Raw genomic sequence first — 18,016 nt, 5'->3', positions numbered from 1 at the left:
CTGCGAGCTCAGGCTCAGGGCACGGTGGGGCTCGCCCGGGCAGTTACAGGGCCGCCGCCGGGGCTCTGGCAGGGCGGGGCGCTTCCACCTCCACTCTGGCCTGCGCCAGGGGACCCCTGCAGGGAGCTCGGCACTGTCCGGACGTGGGGGGCACAGGGGGGCGCAAACTGCTGCAGCGCTGCTCTGCCTGGCGCCGGCCTGCGGCTGGACAGGAGCCGCCGCGCTCCCGCCCCGGGTCCCCTCTCCCTGCGGAGCCGCCGCTGCCCCCCGCTGAGGACGTTGAACCGGGGGGCGGCGGGGTGAGGTGGAGCGACCCCAAACTCCCCAGTGGGGCCAGTCCCGCCCTGTGTCCAGCGCGCTTGGCTGCTCACTTCCCAGCCAGGGACCGGCCCGGGCGGAGGGTGCGGGAGAGGGAGCCGTGCCATGGGGGGGCCCCGGGGGTGAGTGGGGGGTTGTACCCGCCATGCTGTGGGGGGGGGGTTTGTACCCGCCATGCTGTGGGGGGGGGGAGGATGTACCTGCCGTGCTGTGGGGGGGGGATGTACCCGCCGTGCTGTGTGCGGGGGGTTGTACCCGCCGTGCTGTGTGTGTGGGGGGCTGTACCCACCGTGCTGAGTGTGTGGCAGGGGATGCCCTGCCGCATTGTGTGTGGGGGGGGGATTTGTACCCGCCGTGCTGTGGGGGGGGGGGGGGTTTGTACTTGCCATGCTGTGGGGGAGGGGTTGTACCTGCCGTGCTGTGTGTAGGGGATGCCCCCGCCGTGCTGTGTGTGTGTGGGGGGGGTTGTACTCTGTGGGGGGGATGCCCCCCCATGCTGCGGGGGGGGTTGTACCCACCACGCCATGCTGTGGGGGGGGTTGTAGTCGCCATGCTGTGTGTGTGTGGGGGGGTTGTACCCACCACGCCATGCTGTGGGGGGGCGGGTTGTAGTCGCCGTGCTGTGGGGGGGGGGGGTTGTACTTGCTGTGCTGTGTGGGGGGGGTTGTACCTGCCATGCTGTGTGTGTGTGGCGGGGAGGCCCGTGCTGTGTGTGGGGGGGGTTGTACTTGCCGTGCTGTGGGGGGAGGTTGTCCCCGCTGTGCTGTGTGTGGGGGGTTGTACTTGCTGTGCTGTGTGGGGAGGGTTGTACCCGCCGTGCTGTGTGGGAGGGGGGCTTGTACCCGCCGCGCTGTGTGCGGGGGGGGGTTGTACCCTCCGTGCTGTGGGGGAGTGTACTTGTCGTACTGTGTGGGTGGGTGGGGGGTTGTACCCACCACGCCATGCTGTGTGCGCGGGGGGGTTGTAGTCGCCGTGCTGTGTGTGTGTGGGGGGGGTTGTACCCACTACGCCATGCTGTGGGGGGGTTGTAGTCGCCGTGCTGTGTGGGGGGGGGGTTGTACTTGCTGTGCTGTGTGGGGGGTTGTATCGGCCATGCTGTGGGGGGGGGTTGTACCTGCCATGCTGTGTGTGTGTGTGGCGGGGAGGCCCGTGCTGTGTGGGGGGGGCTGTACCCACCGTGCTGAGTGTGTGGCAGGGGATGCCCTGCCGCATTGTGTGTGTGTGGGGGATTTGTACCCGCCGTGCTGTGGGGGGGGGGGGGGTTTGTACTTGCCATGCTGTGGGGGAGGGGTTGTACCTGCCGTGCTGTGTGTAGGGGATGCCCCCGCCGTGCTGTGTGTGTGGGGGGTTGTACTCTGTGGGGGGGATGCCCCCCCATGCTGCGGGGGGGGTTGTACCCACCACGCCATGCTGTGGGGGGGGTTGTAGTCGCCGTGCTGTGTGTGTGTGGGGGGGGTTGTACCCACCACGCCATGCTGTGGGGGGGGGTTGTAGTCGCCGTGCTGTGTGGGGGGGGTTGTACTTGCTGTGCTGTGTGGGGGGTTGTATCGGCCATGCTGTGTGGGGGGGGGTTGTACCTGCCATGCTGTGTGTGTGTGGCGGGGAGGCCCGTGCTGTGTGGGGGGGGCTGTACCCACCGTGCTGAGTGTGTGGCAGGGGATGCCCTGCCGCATTGTGTGTGTGTGGGGGATTTGTACCCGCCGTGCTGTGGGGGGGGGGGGGGTTTGTACTTGCCATGCTGTGGGGGAGGGGTTGTACCTGCCGTGCTGTGTGTAGGGGATGCCCCCGCCGTGCTGTGTGTGTGTGGGGGGGTTGTACTCTGTGGGGGGGATGCCCCCCCATGCTGCGGGGGGGGTTGTACCCACCACGCCATGCTGTGGGGGGGGTTGTAGTCGCCATGCTGTGGGGGGGGGTTGTAGTTGCCGTGCTGTGTGGGGGGGGTTGTACTTGCTGTGCTGTGGGGGGGGGTTGTATCGGCCATGCTGTGTGGGGGGGGTTGTACCTGCCATGCTGTGTGTGTGTGTGGCGGGGAGGCCCGTGCTGTGTGTGGGGGGGGTTGTACTTGCCGTGCTGTGGGGGGAGGTTGTCCCCGCTGTGCTGTGTGTGGGGGGTTGTACTTGCTGTGCTGTGTGGGGAGGGTTGTACCCGCCGTGCTGTGTGGGAGGGGGGCTTGTACCCGCCGCGCTGTGTGCGGGGGGGGTTGTACCCTCCGTGCTGTGGGGGAGTGTACTTGTCGTACTGTGTGGGTGGGTGGGGGGTTGTACCCACCACGCCATGCTGTGTGCGCGGGGGGGTTGTAGTCGCCGTGCTGTGTGTGTGGGGGGGGTTGTACCCACCACGCCATGCTGTGGGGGGGGTTGTAGTCGCCGTGCTGTGTGTGGGGGGGTTGTACTTGCTGTGCTGTGTGGGGGGTTGTATCGGCCATGCTGTGGGGGGGGGTTGTACCTGCCATGCTGTGTGTGTGTGGCGGGGAGGCCCGTGCTGTGTGGGGGGGGCTGTACCCACCGTGCTGAGTGTGTGGCAGGGGATGCCCTGCCGCATTGTGTGTGTGTGGGGGATTTGTACCCGCCGTGCTGCGGGGGGGGGGGGGTTTGTACTTGCCATGCTGTGGGGGAGGGGTTGTACCTGCCGTGCTGTGTGTAGGGGATGCCCCCGCCGTGCTGTGTGTGTGGGGGGTTGTACTCTGTGGGGGGGATGCCCCCCCATGCTGCGGGGGGGGTTGTACCCACCACGCCATGCTGTGGGGGGGGTTGTAGTCGCCGTGCTGTGTGTGTGGGGGGGGGGTTGTACCCACCACGCCATGCTGTGGGGGGGGGTTGTAGTCGCCGTGCTGTGTGGGGGGGGTTGTACTTGCTGTGCTGTGTGGGGGGTTGTATCGGCCATGCTGTGTGGGGGGGGGTTGTACCTGCCATGCTGTGTGTGTGTGGCGGGGAGGCCCATGCTGTGTGTGGGGGGGGGTTGTACTTGCCGTGCTGTGGGGGGAGGTTGTCCCCGCTGTGCTGTGTGTGGGGGGTTGTACTTGCTGTGCTGTGTGGGGAGGGTTGTACCCGCCGTGCTGTGTGGGAGGGGGGCTTGTACCCGCCGCGCTGTGTGCGGGGGGGGTGTTGTACCCTCCGTGCTGTGGGGGAGTGTACTTGTCGTACTGTGTGGGTGGGTGGGTGGGGGGTTGTACCCACCACGCCATGCTGTGTGCGCGGGGGGGTTGTAGTCGCCGTGCTGTGTGTGTGGGGCGGGGGTTGTACCCACCACGCCATGCTGTGGGGGGGGTTGTAGTCGCCGTGCTGTGGGGGGGGGGTTGTACTTGCTGTGCTGTGTGGGGGGTTGTATCGGCCATGCTGTGTGGGGGGGGGTTGTACCCACTGTGCTGTGTGTGTGGCGGGGAGGCCCGTGCTGTGTGGGGGGGGGCTGTACCCACTGTGCTGTGTGTGTGGCAGGGGATGCCCTGCCGCATTGTGTGTGTGTGGGGGATTTGTACCCGCCGTGCTGTGGGGGGGGGGGGGTTTGTACTTGCCATGCTGTGGGGGAGGGGTTGTACCTGCCGTGCTGTGTGTAGGGGATGCCCCCGCCGTGCTGTGTGTGGGGGGGGGTTGTACTCTGTGGGGGGGATGCCCCCCCATGCTGCGGGGGGGGTTGTACCCACCACGCCATGCTGTGGGGGGGGTTGTAGTCGCCGTGCTGTGTGTGGGGGGGTTGTACTTGCTGTGCTGTGGGGGGGGTTGTATCGGCCATGCTGTGTGGTGGGGGGTTGTACCTGCCATGCTGTGTGTGTGTGGCGGGGAGGCCCGTGCTGTGTGGGGGGGGTTGTACTTGCCGTGCTGTGGGGGGAGGTTGTCCCCGCTGTGCTGTGTGTGGGGGGTTGTACTTGCTGTGCTGTGTGGGGAGGGTTGTACCCGCCGTGCTGTGTGGGAGGGGGGCTTGTACCCGCTGTGCTGTGTGCGGGGGGGGGGGTTGTACCCTCCGTGCTGTGGGGGAGTGTACTTGTCGTACTGTGTGGGTGGGTGGGGGGTTGTACTTGCCATGCTGTGTGCGCGGGGGGGTTGTACCCGCCGTGCTGTGTGTGTGGGGGGGGTGTACTTGTCGTGCTGTGTGGGTGGTTGGGGGGTTGTACCCACCATGCTCTGTGTGGGGGAGGTTGTACCCACCGTGCTGTGGGGGGGATGCCCCTGCCGTGCTGTGTGTGTGGGGGGTTGTACTCGCCGTGCTGTGTGTGGCGGGGGTTTGTACTCGCCGTGCTGTCGGGGGGGGGGGTTGTATCCTCCGTGCTCTGTGTGTGGAAGGGTTGTACCCTCTGTGCTGTGTGTGAAGGGGGGGTTGTACCAGCTGTGCTGTGTGTGTTGCGGGGGAGATGCCCCCGCCGTGCTGTGGGGGGTTGTACCCGCCGCGCTGTGCTGTGTTTGGGGGGGTCGTACCCGCCGCGCCATGCTGTGTGTGGGGGGGTTGTACCTGCCGTGCTGTGTGTGGAGGGGGGTTGTACCCGCCGTGCTGTGTGTGTGGGGGGGTTGTACCCGCCGTGCTGTGTGTGGGGAGGGGGAGTTGTACCCGCCGTGCTGTGTGTGGGGAGGGGGAGTTGTACCCGCCGTGCTGTGTGTGGGGAGGGGGAGTTTTACCAGCCATGCTGTGGGGGGGGGGGTTGTACCCACCACGCCGTGCTGTGCGGGGGGGTTGTAGTCACCGTGCTGTGTGTGTGTGGAGGGGGGTTATACCCACCATGCTGTGAGGGGGGGTGTACTCGTCGTGCTGTGTGTGGGTGGGTGGGGGGTTGTAGTCGCCGTGCTGTGTGTAGAGGGGGGTTGTACTTGCTGTGCTGGGGGGGGTTTGTACCCGCCATGCTGTGTGTGGGGGGGTTTGTACCCGCTGTTCTGTGTGTGTGTGTGTGTGTGTGGGAGGGTTGTACCTGCCGCGCTGTGTGTGGGGGTTTGTACCCGCTGTTCTCTGTGTGTGTGTGTGGGAGGGTTGTACTCGCCGTGCTGTGGGGGGGGTTTGTACCCGCTGTTCTCTGTGCGTGTGTGTGGGGGAGGGTTGTACTTGCCGTGCTGTGTGGTGGGGGTTTGTACTCACTGCGCTGTGGGGGGGGGTTTGTACCTGCTCTTCTGTGTGTGGGTGGGTGGGAGGGATGTACTTGCTGTGCTGTGTGTGTGGGGGGTTGTACTCACCGTGCTGTGTGTGGAGGGGGGGTTGTACTCACCGTGCTGGGGGGGGGATCGTACTCGCCGTGCTCTGTGTGTGTGGGGGGGGGGTTGTACTCGTCATGCTGTGGGGAGTTGTACTTGTCGTGCTGTATGTGTGGGTGGGGGGGTTGTACTCACCATGTTGTGCATGTGGGGGGGGTTGTACTCGCCATGTTATGTGTGTGGGGGGGTGCCCCCACTGTGCTGGGGGTGGTTTGTACTCGCTGTGCTGTGTGTGTGTTGGGGGTTGTACCCGCCGAGCTGTGGGGGGGGTTTATCTGCCACGCTGTGTGTGGGGGGGGGTTTGTACCTACTGTGCTGTGGGGGGGTCTGTACCCGCCATGCTGTGTGTGGGTGTGGGGCTGTACCCGCCAGGGTGTGTGTGGGGGGTTGTACTCGCCCTGCTGTGTGTGTGTGTGTGTTCTCGCCCTGCTGTGTGTGTGTGTGTGTTCTCGCCCTGCTGTGTGGGGGGGGCTGTACCCGCCGTGGTGTGTGGGTGTGTGTTGGGGGGGGGTGCCTCCGCTGTGCTGTGGGGGGGGTTGTACTCACCGTGCTGTGTGTGGGGGGGGGGTTTGTACCTGCCAGGGTGTATGGGGGGGTTGTACTCGCCCTGCTCTGTGTGTGGGGGGGGCTGTACCCGCCAGGGTGTGTGGGGGGGCTGTACCCGCCAGGGTGTGTGGGGGGGTTGTACTCGCCCTGCTGTGGGTGTGTGGGGGGTTGTACTTGCCGACCTGTGTGTGGGGGGGGTTGTACTTGCCCTGCTGTGTGTGTGTGGGGGGGTGTTCTCACCCTGCTGTGTGGGGGGCTGTACCCGCTGTGGTGGGTGGGGGTGTGTGTGTGCCTCCACTGTGCTGTGTGTGTGGGGGGGTTGTACTCGCCCTGCTCTGTGTGTGTGTGTGGGGGGTTGTACTTGCCGTGCTCTGTGGGGGGGGGCTGTACCTGCCATGGTGAGTGGGTGTGTGGGGGGGTTGTACTCGCCCTGCTGTGTGTGTGTGTGTAGGGGGGGTTGTACTCGCCCTGCTCTGTGTGGGGGGGATTGTACTCGCCGACCTGTGTGTATGTGGGGGGGGTTGTACTTGCCCTGCTGTGTGTGTGTGGGGGGGGGGTGTTCTCACCTTGCTGTGTCGGGGGCTGTACCCGCCATGGTGTGTGTGTGTGTGGGGGATGCCTCCGCCGTGCTGTGGGGGGGTTGTACTCGCTGTGCTGTGTGTGGGGGGGGTTGTACTCGCCGAGCTGTGTGTGTGTGGGGGGGTTGTACTCGCCCTGCTCTGTGTGTGGGGGGGGGGGTTGTACTCGCCGTGCTGTGTGTGTGGGGGGGTTGTACTCGCCGAGCTGTGTGTGTGGGGGGTGTTCTCACCTTGCTGTGTGGGGGGCTGTACCCGCCGTGGTGGGTGTGTGTGTGGGGGGGATGCCTCTGCCGTGCTGTGGGGGGGTTGTACTCGCTGTGCTGTGGGGGGGGGGTTGCACTCGCCGAGCTGTGTGTGTGGGGGGGGTTGTACTTGCCGTGCTGTGTGTGTGGGGGGGTTGTACTCGCCGTGCTGTGTGTGTGTGTGGGGGGTTGTACTTGCTGTGCTGTGTGGGGGGGGGTGTTCTCACCTTGCTGTATGGGGGGCTGTACCCGCCGTGGTGGGTGTGTGGGGGGGGATGCCTCCGTCGTGCTGTGGGGGGGTTGTACTCGCTGTGCTGTGTGTGGGGGGGGGTTGTACTCGCCGAGCTCTGTGTGTGTGTGCGTGTGTGTAGGGGGGGTTGTACTCGCCCTGCTCTGTGTGGGGGGGGGTTGTACTCGCCGACCTGTGTGTATGTGGGGGGGGTTGTACTTGCCCTGCTGTGTGTGTGGGGGGGTGTTCTCACCTTGCTGTGTGGGGGGCTGTACCCGCCGTGGTGGGTGTGTGTGTGTGTGTGTGTGGGGGATGCCTCCGCCGTGCTGTGGGGGGGTTGTACTCGCTGTGTTGTGTGTGGGGGGGGTTTGTACTCGCCGAGCTGTGTGCGGGGGGGTTGTACTCGCTGTGCTGTGTGTGGGGGGGGTTGTACTTGCCCTGCTCTGTGTGTGTGGGGGGGGGGTTGTACTCGCTGTGCTGTGTGTGTGGGGGGTTGTACTCGCCGAGCTGTGTGTGGGGGGGTGTTCTCACCTTGCTGTGTGGGGGGCTGTACCCGCCGTGGTGGGTGTGTGTGTGGGGGGGGATGCCTCCGCCATGCTGTGGGGGGGTTGTACTCGCCGAGCTGTGTGTGTGTGGGGGGGTTGTACTCGCCATGCTGTGTGTGTGTGGGGGGGTTGTACTTGCCGTGCTGTGTGTGTGGGGGGGTTGTACTCGCCCTGCTGTGTGTGTGGGGGGGGTTGTACTCGCTGTGCTGTGTGTGTGGGGGGGGTTGTACTCGCTGTGCTGTGTGTGTGTGGGGGGGGATGTGTGTGTTGTACTCGCCCTGCTCGGTGTGGTGGGGGGGGGATGCCGCCGCCACGCTTGTGCCACCCCATCCCGCGGTGGGCCGGGGAGCAGGGCCCCCCCGCAGAGCGCTCGCCCTGGGCCCGGTGCCGGCTGGCGGGGGCGGGGCCCACTCTCGCCGCCTACATAAGCGGCGGCCCCGCGCCGCTGCCGCAGTCCCAGTCCCGGCCCTGCCCGGCCCGGCCGCACCATGCTGAGTGCCGGCCTGGACGCGCTGCTCTGGGCGGCGCCGCGCAAGGAGAGCGCCCGCGGCCCGGCCGCCTGGCCCCGCTCGCCGCCGCCTGACGGGCTGGAGCCGCCGGAGGCCGAGCCGCGCGGGCTCTCGGAGCGCTCGGTGCTGCAGGCGCTCAACGAGCGCTTCGCCGGCTACATCGAGACGGTGCGGCAGCTGGAGACGCGCCACCGCGGGCTGGCGGCCGAGGCGGCGGCGCTGCGGGGGCGCCAGGCGGGGCGCGCGGCGCTGGGCGAGCTGTGCCAGCGGGAGCTGGGCGAGCTGCGGGGCGCGGCGCTGCGGCTGGGCGGCGAGCGGGGCCAGCTGCGGCTGGAGCTGGAGCGCCTGGCCGAGGACATCCTGCGCCTGCGGCAGCGCCTGGAGGCCGAGGCGCGCCGGCGGGAGGAGGCGGAGGCGGCCGCCCGCGCCCTGGGGCGCTGCGCCGAGGAGGCGGGCCGGGCCCGCGCCGAGCTGGAGCAGCGGGCGCAGGCGCTGCGGGACGAGGCGCTGCTGCTGCGCCGGGCGCACGAGGAGGAGCTGAGCGACCTGCTGCGGCAGCTGCAGGCCAGCCCCGGCCCGGGCCCGCTGGAGCCGCTGCCGGCCAAGGCGGAGGTGACGGCGGCGCTGCGGGAGATCCGCGCCCAGCTGGAGGGGCACGCGGCGCAGAGCGCGCTGCGCTCCGAGGAGTGGTTCCGAGGTCAGAGCCGGGCTCCCGCCGCTCCCTCGCTCCGCGGCCGGGCCGGGCCGAGGGAGCAGCACCCGCGGGGAGGGGAGGGGAGGGGAGGGGAGGGGCCGGACCGGTCCAGAGCGTGGGGAGACGCGTCCCGCTGTTTGCCGCAGCCCGGCGCCGGGCTCCCTGCGGCACGGCGGGGCGCGTGGGTGGGGCAGGTGCTGAGTCAGACCCGGCCGGGCCGAGCAGAGCGCCCCGCGGGATCAGCACCCTGGCCAGCGCCTCCCGCCCCTCTGGCCGGTCTGCGGCAGCCGCGCGCACGTAGCGCGCCCCGGGCATGGCGCGGGCGGCTGGGCGCAGTATCCCGATCCGCTTCCTCCAGCCCCTGCGCTGCCAGGCTGTAGCGTCGGGGGTCACCCCCGGCGGGCCTGCCCGGGCTACTCACCCCTGGCGCCGGCCCCGGCTCAGGAGGCGGTGCTGCACCAGCGGCCTGCTGCGAAGGGCCTGGCGGAGCGGAGCGGCCGTGCTCGGGCTTGTCTCTCCCCTTACAACGGGAGATCGGGCACCCTAGTCGCCCGAGCCCTCTTCCCCGGGGCTAGTGTCCAGCCCCAGAAACCACCGCTCCCTGGGCTCCCTCCAGCATGGGGCTGGGACTGCCACCCCCTGGCCCCGGCCCAGGGGCCAAAAGGGGAGTTCTGCCCAGCCAATGGCCAGTCTGTGAAGGGAGTGGGGCTGGCTGGGACAGGCTAGGGAACAGGCCAGCCCTGCCCGGAATGGGACGTCTGCTCACCCCAGGCTTCGGAGAACTTCCCTGGCTCAGCAGCTGCCGCCTCCTACCTGCCTGAGTGGCTCCTAGTCTCCCAGGAGGCAGGGAGCCCAGGTTGCAAGGGAGAGCAGCGATGCACTGGTGCTGGGTCAGGGTGCAGGAGCAGGCCTGAGGGAGGGTTGTGCAGGGCAGCCCCTGCCTCCCACACCCACAGCTGGTAGGGCGGGGGCACTCAGACACTGCAGAGAGGGGTGCCATGGAAGAGCAGACAAGAGGCTGCCTCCCCATCTGACTGTTTTCATCCACCACTGCAGTGAGGCTGGACAAGCTCTCAGAAGCTGCCAAGGTGAACAAGGATGCAATGCGCACAGCTCAGGAGGAGATTTCCCAGTACCGCCGGCAGCTCCAATCCAAGGTCACAGAATTTGAAGCCCTCAAGGGCACCCAGGAATCCCTAGAGAGGCAGAGAGCAGACACAGAAGACCGTCATCATGCTACTGTCTTGTCCTATCAGGTAACATGCATAGCATCCCTGGCCAGACAAGGCTATGGACGCCTCTGCCCAGAAGCACGGTGGCCAGCAGTGGCACAGCTACCGGAGTAGGGCAGGGCAGCCGAGCTGGCGTTACTGCCAGGCTTTGAGCTGAGTACACGTCCACCCTTTCCCGGGACTAGCCTGAAGGGTATTTCACACACCACCAAACCTAACTATAAACTTCAGCCTGAGCCTTCTCCCCGGGTGTGGCTGTTTCTAGGGCTTTTCTCTGTCCCAAGCCCTGTCTCCCCGTCAGACGTTGGCACCTGAGGGTGGAATGGCTCAAGGGAGAAGCCCTGAACCATCATCTGTGGCCTAGCACATGACCCCTCACCGCACCCACTCAGAATGAAAAGAGCTGCTTTGGTGGCATGGGGAATTTTGCACTATGTTGCGGTCTACAGGGGGCAGCTGCACCTCAAGTTCTCCCCCAAGGGGAATTGCTGCTCTTGCAGCAGTGGAGGACTCAGCTCCCACTTGCCGGTGGGATGGGCTGCAACTCCTGATGTTTTTATTAGACTATCACAACCCAAATCCAGTAGGGCTGCTCCTCCCCGAGTGGGGCAGACCCGAGAGGTGGCTAATCTGGAGAGAACTCTGACCTAGCCAAGAAGTGTCTGTGCCCAGGGGATACCAAGGCAACAATGAGCCCGAGTTGCTCATCCACATCTAGCTGGCACTGCAGGATTGAGAGGCAGTTGGTGGGGGGGTACAGCTGCAGCTGTGTCACAGCGTTCCTTGGGGACACGGGGAACTGGGGACACAGCCCTCCTTGTGTTTCTGCACCAGGAGACCATCCAGCAGCTGGACAACGAGCTGAGGAACACCAAGTGGGAGATGGCAGCCCAGCTTCGCGAGTACCAGGACCTGCTGAATGTCAAGATGGCACTGGATATAGAAATTGCTGCTTACAGGTACAGAGGCCCAGGCAGGGGTGGAGTGAGCTGGGCACAATGCTTGTGTGCTTGTAGGCAGCTGTCAGCAAGTTCCTTAGAACTAGCCAAAGCCAAGCATACCAAAGGGTCGGTCCTGGGCCGAGTTTGTTCAACGTCTTCCTTAAAGAGCTGGACGAGGGGACGAACTGTGCCTGCAGCAAGTTCACAGATGACACTAAGCTAGAGGAGAGGTGGATACATTGGAGAGTAGGGTCCCGAGTGACCTAGATAAATTGGAGGATTGGGCCAAAAGAAATCTGAGGAGGTTGAACAAGAAGCACAGAGTCCTGCATTTGGGACAAAGAATCCCAAGCAGTGCTGCAGGCTGGGGCCGGACTGGCTAAGTCGCAGTGCAGCAGCAAAGGACCTGGGGATTACAGTGGATGAGAGATATGACTCAACAGTGCACCCTTGTAGCCAAGAAGGCGAATGCCGTGTTGAGGTACATTAGTTGGAGCATTGCCAGCTGATCTAGGGATGTGATTATTCCCCTTCAGTCAGCACTGGTGAAGCCACATCTGGAGTATTGTGTCCAATTCTGGGCCCCTCATTACAAAAAGGATGTGGGTGCATTGGAGAGAATACAGTGGAGGCCAACCAAATGATTCAGGGGCTGGAGCACATAACTTGTGAGGAGAGTCTGAGGGATTTGGGCTTCTTTAGTCTACAGAAGAGGACAGCGCGAGGAGATTTGACAGCAGCCTTCCACCACGTGAAGGGGGATTACACAGAGGATGGAGAAAGGCCGTTCTCAGTGGTGACGGGTGGCAGAACCAGGAGCGATGGTCTCATGTTGTGGTGGGGGAGGTCCAGGTTGGATATTAGGACAAACTATTTCCCCAGGAGGGTGGTGAAGCGCTGGAATACATTACCTAGAGAGGTGGTGGATTCTCCATCCCAGGACTTAAAAACCCCGAGGCTTGACAAAGTTGTGGCTGGGGTGATTTAGTTGGGGTTGGTCCTGCTTTGGGCAGGGGGCTGGACTAGATGACCTCCTGAGGCCCCTTCCAGCCCTGGGAGTCTATGAAATTGGCACCAGCACTGGTACTTTTCAGCCCCCATGGGCTATTCAGTATCCTCAGCCCTCACTTCCTCCTCCCTGTGGCCAGCTGAAACCCTTTGAATAGCCTCTCCTGAGCAGTTCTGCCAAGACCCCACCCACAGTTCTGTCTCCATGCTGCTGAAATCAGCTCAGGAGGACAGATGTATTGCTCGGATTGACAGAGCGCTCAGCTGGCTGGTGTGGTGTAGGACAGACTTGTGCCTGGTTCTGCGGTGGGGTTGGGTTTTCAGGGCTAGCTCAGGACTGTGCCTACCCCCATCGACCCTGCTGGGTCTCCCAACTGCCACGCAGATATAGTCGGAGCTGCGCAGAGGGCCCTGTCCTCAGGCAGGAGGGGAACCAGTTGGTTACCTACCAATCTGCTTAGTCCAGGCTGTGCCCAGTTCCTGGGCTTAGCCCCAGCTACAGCAGGCACAAACAAGCAAAGAATGAAATCCTACAGCCAACCTGTCTGGACAACAAGCTGCTGTACTCAGCTCCATTACAGAAATACTGCAAACAGCAGAATACAGCTACCTGGAGCAGGAGGGGATCAAATCAGCCCCTATGGGAGTCCTTAGCCCCTTATGATAAATGGCGTTCATTGGGTTCTGGGTCACACCTGCGCATTCCCCAGAACAAAGCTAAGATTTCCTAGTAATATCTTCAGGGTTTTGAGGTGGACTCTGACTTGTTCTCACTGTCTCTCCCCTTCATTAGAAAGCTGTTGGAAGGAGAGGAATTCCGCATTGGGTTTGGAACCGGCCCCTTTCTCTTCCCTGAAATTACCCCCAAGCCCCATGTCAAGGTGAAACGTGAGGAGAAAGTCAAAGTGATAGAGAAATCTGATAAGGAAACTGTGATTGTGGAGAAGCAGACAGAGGAAATCCAGGTGACTGAAGAGGTAACGGAGGAAGAGGAGGCCAAGAAGAGAGAGGAAGCTGAAGAGGAGGCTGAGGGTGAGGAAGAAGCTGAGACAAAGGAAGAAAAAAAAGAAAAACCTGAGAAAGAAGTGGAGGGTGAAGAAGAAACACCCAAGTCCCCAGAAAAGGAGGTGGCAAAATCTCCAAAGATGGCTGGGTCCCCAATGAAGGAGGAAGCCAAATCTCCTGAAGCCAAGTCCCCAGAGAAGCCTGCGTCCCCCACCAAGGAGAAAGCCAAGTCCCCAGAGAAGCCTGCGTCCCCCACCAAGGAGAAAGCCAAGTCCCCAGAAGCTAAATCTCCAGAGAAATCCAAGCCACCTGTGCAAGATGAGGCCAAACTTCCGGAGAAAGAAGCAGCCCCACGAAAGGAATTAGTCAAATCACCCCAGAAAGAAATCCAGGCACCTGTAAAAGAAAAGATGCCGCAGGAGGAAGTGGAGGAAGTCCCAGCCAAAGCACAAGCAGAGGAGAAGGAAGACAGCAAGAAAGAGGAGGGGCCAAAAAAGGAAACCCCAGCCAAGGAGACACACAAACTAGAGCCAAAGGCGGTGGAGACAAAAGAGGAGAAGCCCAAAGATGATGAGAAGAAAAAAGATGATGTAAAGGCTGACGAGAAAGAGGTGAAGGAGAAGGAGCCCCTCAAGCCAGCTCCAAAGCCCACAGAAGAGGAGGTGGAGGAGAAAGCTGCTAAGCAGAAGCCTGAACCTCAGGAAAAGGAAGACAAGGCCAAGCAGCCCAGCAAACCTGTGGAGGAGGAGCCTGAGAAACCAAAGTTAAAGACAGAAGAACCTGAAAAGCAGAAGGCTGAGCTCAAAACGGGCCAGAAGGAGACAACCAAAGCTGAAGCTAAACCCAAAGAGGCACCCACAGCTGCGAAGCCAGAACCCAGCAAAGACACCAAGGAGACCCCTAAAGCAGAGACACCCAAAGACGTGCCCAAGGCTGCCAAGCCGGAACCCAGCAAAGACACCAAGGAGGCCCCCAAAGCAGAGACGCCCAAAGATGTGCCCAAGGCTGCCAAGCCGGAACCCAGCAAAGACACCAAGGAGGCCCCCAAGGCAGAGGCGCCCAAAGACGTGCCCAAGGCTGCCAAGCCAGAACCCAGCAAAGACACCAAGGAGGCCCCCAAGGCAGAGGTACCCAAAGATGTGCCCAAGGCTGCCAAGCCAGAACCCAGCAAAGACCCCAAGGAGACCTCCAAAGCAGAGATGCCCAAAGACATGGCCAAGGCTGCCAAGCCGGAACCCAGCAAAGACACCAAGGAGACCCCCAAAGCAGAGACGCCTAAAGATGTGCCCAAGGCTGCCAAGCCGGAACCCAGCAAAGACACCAAGGAGGCGCCCAAAGACGTGCCCAAGGCTGCCAAGCCAGAACCCAGCAAAGACACCAAGGAGGCCCCCAAAGACGTGCCCAAGGCTGCCAAGCCGGAACCCAGCAAAGACACCAAGGAGACCCCCAAAGCAGAGACGCCTAAAGATGTGCCCAAGGCTGCCAAGCCGGAACCCAGCAAAGACACCAAGGAAGCCCCCAAGGCAGAGCCACCCAAAGACACACCAAAGGCTGCCAAGCCCAAGGCAGAGAAAGTGGAGAAATCCTCCAGCACTGACCCGAAAGAGGGCAAACCCCCAGAGAAGGCTGCTCCTGACGACAAAGCTGAGAAGTGAAGAGCGGAGGCTGGGACAGCAGAGGAGATTGGCCACCAAAGCGAATGTGGAGGCTCTCCCTACCTCGTGGTCAGTTCTATTTTTGTTTCCACAAGCTGAGACTTTGCTTAGATGGTGGTTGCTTTCCCGCATCCAAGCTGGAGCTCACATTAGCAATGTTTGTGAATGAAGGCAAAAGCCAGTACCCGAGCCTATGCAAGCGGTGGGTCCCTATCTTATGATTGCTTCATTAGCAGAATGTGAGGTATGCAGAATGTCACAGTTAAACACTTGAATTATAAAAAACTGCCCCTTTTCAAGTAAGTGCATTTATTCACTCTCTGTGCAATCGATGGACAAACCCAGTAAAGAACGTACCTAGAGCTAGGTTACACTTCAGAGAGGAATGACAAGGGAGCAAGCTCAGAGTTGCCAATGCCTTTCCATTGTACAAAGGAAAACGATTGAACCCTCCTTTGTAGACGGCACCATCTGTGGCTGACTTCACAGGGCAGATTCTAGTTGCAGAAACACAAGCAGAACTAAGGAGTGCACTATCGAAACTCAAATCCACTTCCAATTGCTGCTGTGCAATAAGAAATAAACGCTTATGGACAAACGACTGTCTCCTTTCTGCCAGCAGCTTCCAGGGGAGAGCAGGATGGACGCTCAGCGCTATAGAAAGGCCGTGGGGTAGGTTGTTTGGGAAGGGGTGCGGTCGGAGGATGTAATACAGACCGCTGGGGGTCCTGTTCAATCACTCAGACATTAGGCTTTAGTTTGGCTCCCGACTCCCATTGGATGCAGTAGGTGTTGGTAATGCCCCATGAGAATAAGCCTTACTCTCTGGAGACAGATGCTCCACAGGTGAAGTTTATAAAGGCTGGCGGTTAACAAGAGTGGGCTCCATGTAGCCCCTTCCCCATGTGATCCAGCCCCGCTAAGCATCCCCCAGCCTTACTTCATTATCTGAAATGCGCTGGATCTCGGGGGCTGCAGCTCCTTTCGTTTGTGGAGCCCAACTTACAAAGAGGCTCAGATAACTCCACTGCCCCCCGCCCAGGGCGTCATTTCTAACCAACGAGGTGACACGGCTTTGGGACTTCGCTATATTCATAACCAACCTTCCCACTCCCTTTCCGTCTGTGTGGAATGAATTTTGTTGTGTGCACGGAGGCATGTGCAGATGCACACCAGCCCTAGAAACACGCTGCCGGTGGTTAAATCAGTAGGGTGGCATTTGACTCGCTCCTGCATGGCCACCCAAGGGCACAGCTTGCTGCTGTGTGGGCAGTCGGTTGCCGGCCGGCCACATGAGACTCACTCTGTGCCCCAGGCCCCCAGCAATGAGCAGGTGGCCCTGGTGAGGCAGCCAGTTGGGTGAGCCGCAGAGCAGGGGTGTGAGGCTGCCAGCAGGAGAGAGCGAGATCGCTGGAGTGGTGCAGCTGAACGACCAGCCCAGCCAGAGCTGCGGCTGGTGGGAAGAGGCAGCCCCTGTGCAGACCTCAGACCACCAGCGTACGCAGGCGTTAACAGCAGCACGGGGAGGGGAGGGGATGCTGTGGCAACAGAACGTGTTCCAGCAGGAAGGAGAGGGAAGGATTTTTAATTGCAAGAATCCTGGGGCCTTGGGGGCCTGGTTTATTACCACAGCAGCTGCACAGACCCACCCTGCAATGCAGAGCTGGCTGCCTGGCCCTGGTCTCCCTGCCCAGACGCAGCGTGGGCACCAAGAGAGGAGAGCTGACAGTGGGCCCAGGAAAGACCAGGAGTCGGGGGTGTGGGGTAAGTCAGGCAGTGCCTTTGTGTGGCTGCTGGGGGGGGCGGTTTGCAGTCTCAGGCCATCTGCTTCACACGGGTCACTATAGTGCAGCGTATCGAGCAGCTGGGGCTGCCAGTCTTGTGCTGGAGGCCAGAGAACTGCGCCCGTGGGACTGACGCACTAGCCCTGATGGGGTGAAACGGAGGTGCTAGGCCCAGCAGAGACCCTGGGAATTCACCACCTCTGCAGGTCACCAGCTGCTTCAGCCAAAGGGGAGTGAGTGAGCCCCCAAGGGATCAGAGACCCTCCCTACAGTCCGCCCACAGGGGAGCCCATCTCCCCAACACTGCCCATTGGGCAGGGTGCTCTGCACAGAGCACCGCTGCTCATTAGCACCATGCCCCACTAACGAGCTCACAGACTTTCCAGGGCGGGCCCCTCAGTGCCTCCTCTGCTGCATTTTTCAGTTGGGGGACTGAGTCCTGGAGCACGGAATCCACTTGCCCAGGGTCCCACATGGCGGTGTGAGAACAGCCCCCAGGATGCCCAGGCCCGTGGTCTGACCCAGACTGAGCGCTGCTGCTGCTCCTCCCTGGGCCTCTCCCACCAGGCGGCCTTGTGCCACTCACCCCCCCTCCAGGGCGCAGTAACACATGGGCGTTATGTGAAGGTGCAGGACAGAACCGGTGCCTGACTCGTCCTCCCAGGGCAGGACTGGGGCCAGGCCTCCAGCCGCTCAGGGGGAGAGCGTTTGCCTGGCCCCAGACTGCCTGAGGGGTAAGTACTTCACCTGATTTTAATGGTGGCCTGAGGAGGGGCCAAGCTCTGCCTGTGTTCAGGCCCCTGAGAGGGCCAAGCAGCTGCCTCCCTGAGCCCGGTGCCAGGGATTCCAGAGACCTGGCCAGCTGCTCTCTCTGCCCTGCCCAGGCTGAGGCAGGGCTTGCAAGAGAACGTCGCTGCCCCCAGCCCAAGGGCAGGGCGTCATTTCTAACCACCCAGGTGACGCGGCTGCAGAGCTTTGCTACGTTCGTAACCAACCTTCCTGCTCACTTTCCATCCGCGTGGAATGAATTTTGTTGTGCGCACTGAGGCATATGCAGACGGGCACCAGCCCTAGACCCATGCTGCCGGCTGTTCCTCAGCGGGGTGGCATTTGACTTGCTCCAGGGCAGCCAGCCGAGTGCACAGCTAAAGCCGTGTGGGCAATCTGTGGCCCACAGGCCCTGGCTGCCCCCTTCCCTATGCATCTCTCATGCCCAAGACACCAGAGCCTCACCTGCCACTGCCACCCTCTCCCTGCCAGCACTTCTGGAGCACGCAAATCACCTTTCTTCCCTCCACCCAGCAGCCAGCGTTAGACCTTCCTAAGATCCTGGAGGGAGGCACCAGCCAGGCAGCCCCATGAACCCTGTGTGCAAATCACAGGCAAGGCCACTCCACTGAGGCAACCAAAAACGCTGCTGTGTGTTGGCTTTCCCCGACCCCACCACTCATGGCGGTGCCTGAGCGCCACCCCACACACCTCCAAGGTACATCAGGGTGCCCACTGAGGGAAACTGAGGCACAGAGCAGCCCAGTCTGCAGCGGCAGGAAAGAGTCAGT

General features: G+C 62.6%; 1 protein-coding gene across 1 annotated transcript; it reads left to right on the top strand.

Moving 5' to 3' along the window:
- Window positions 1-7,997: 7,997 nt before the first annotated feature.
- Window positions 7,998-16,446, top strand: NEFH (neurofilament heavy chain). Its single transcript, XM_075013145.1, has 4 exons — window positions 7,998-8,835; window positions 9,889-10,088; window positions 10,899-11,023; window positions 12,807-16,446. The coding sequence occupies exons 1-4, from the start codon at window positions 8,118-8,120 to the stop codon at window positions 14,671-14,673; spliced, it is 2,910 nt and encodes a 969-aa protein (XP_074869246.1). The 5' UTR covers window positions 7,998-8,117; the 3' UTR covers window positions 14,674-16,446.
- The last annotated feature ends 1,570 nt before the right edge of the window (window positions 16,447-18,016 follow it).

This window comes from Carettochelys insculpta, chromosome 18, assembly GCF_033958435.1.
Source record: "Carettochelys insculpta isolate YL-2023 chromosome 18, ASM3395843v1, whole genome shotgun sequence".
Lineage (NCBI taxonomy): Eukaryota > Metazoa > Chordata > Testudines > Carettochelyidae > Carettochelys > Carettochelys insculpta.
Note: the sequence above shows the minus strand (reverse complement) of the source record. Positions and strands in the feature narration are given on the sequence as shown.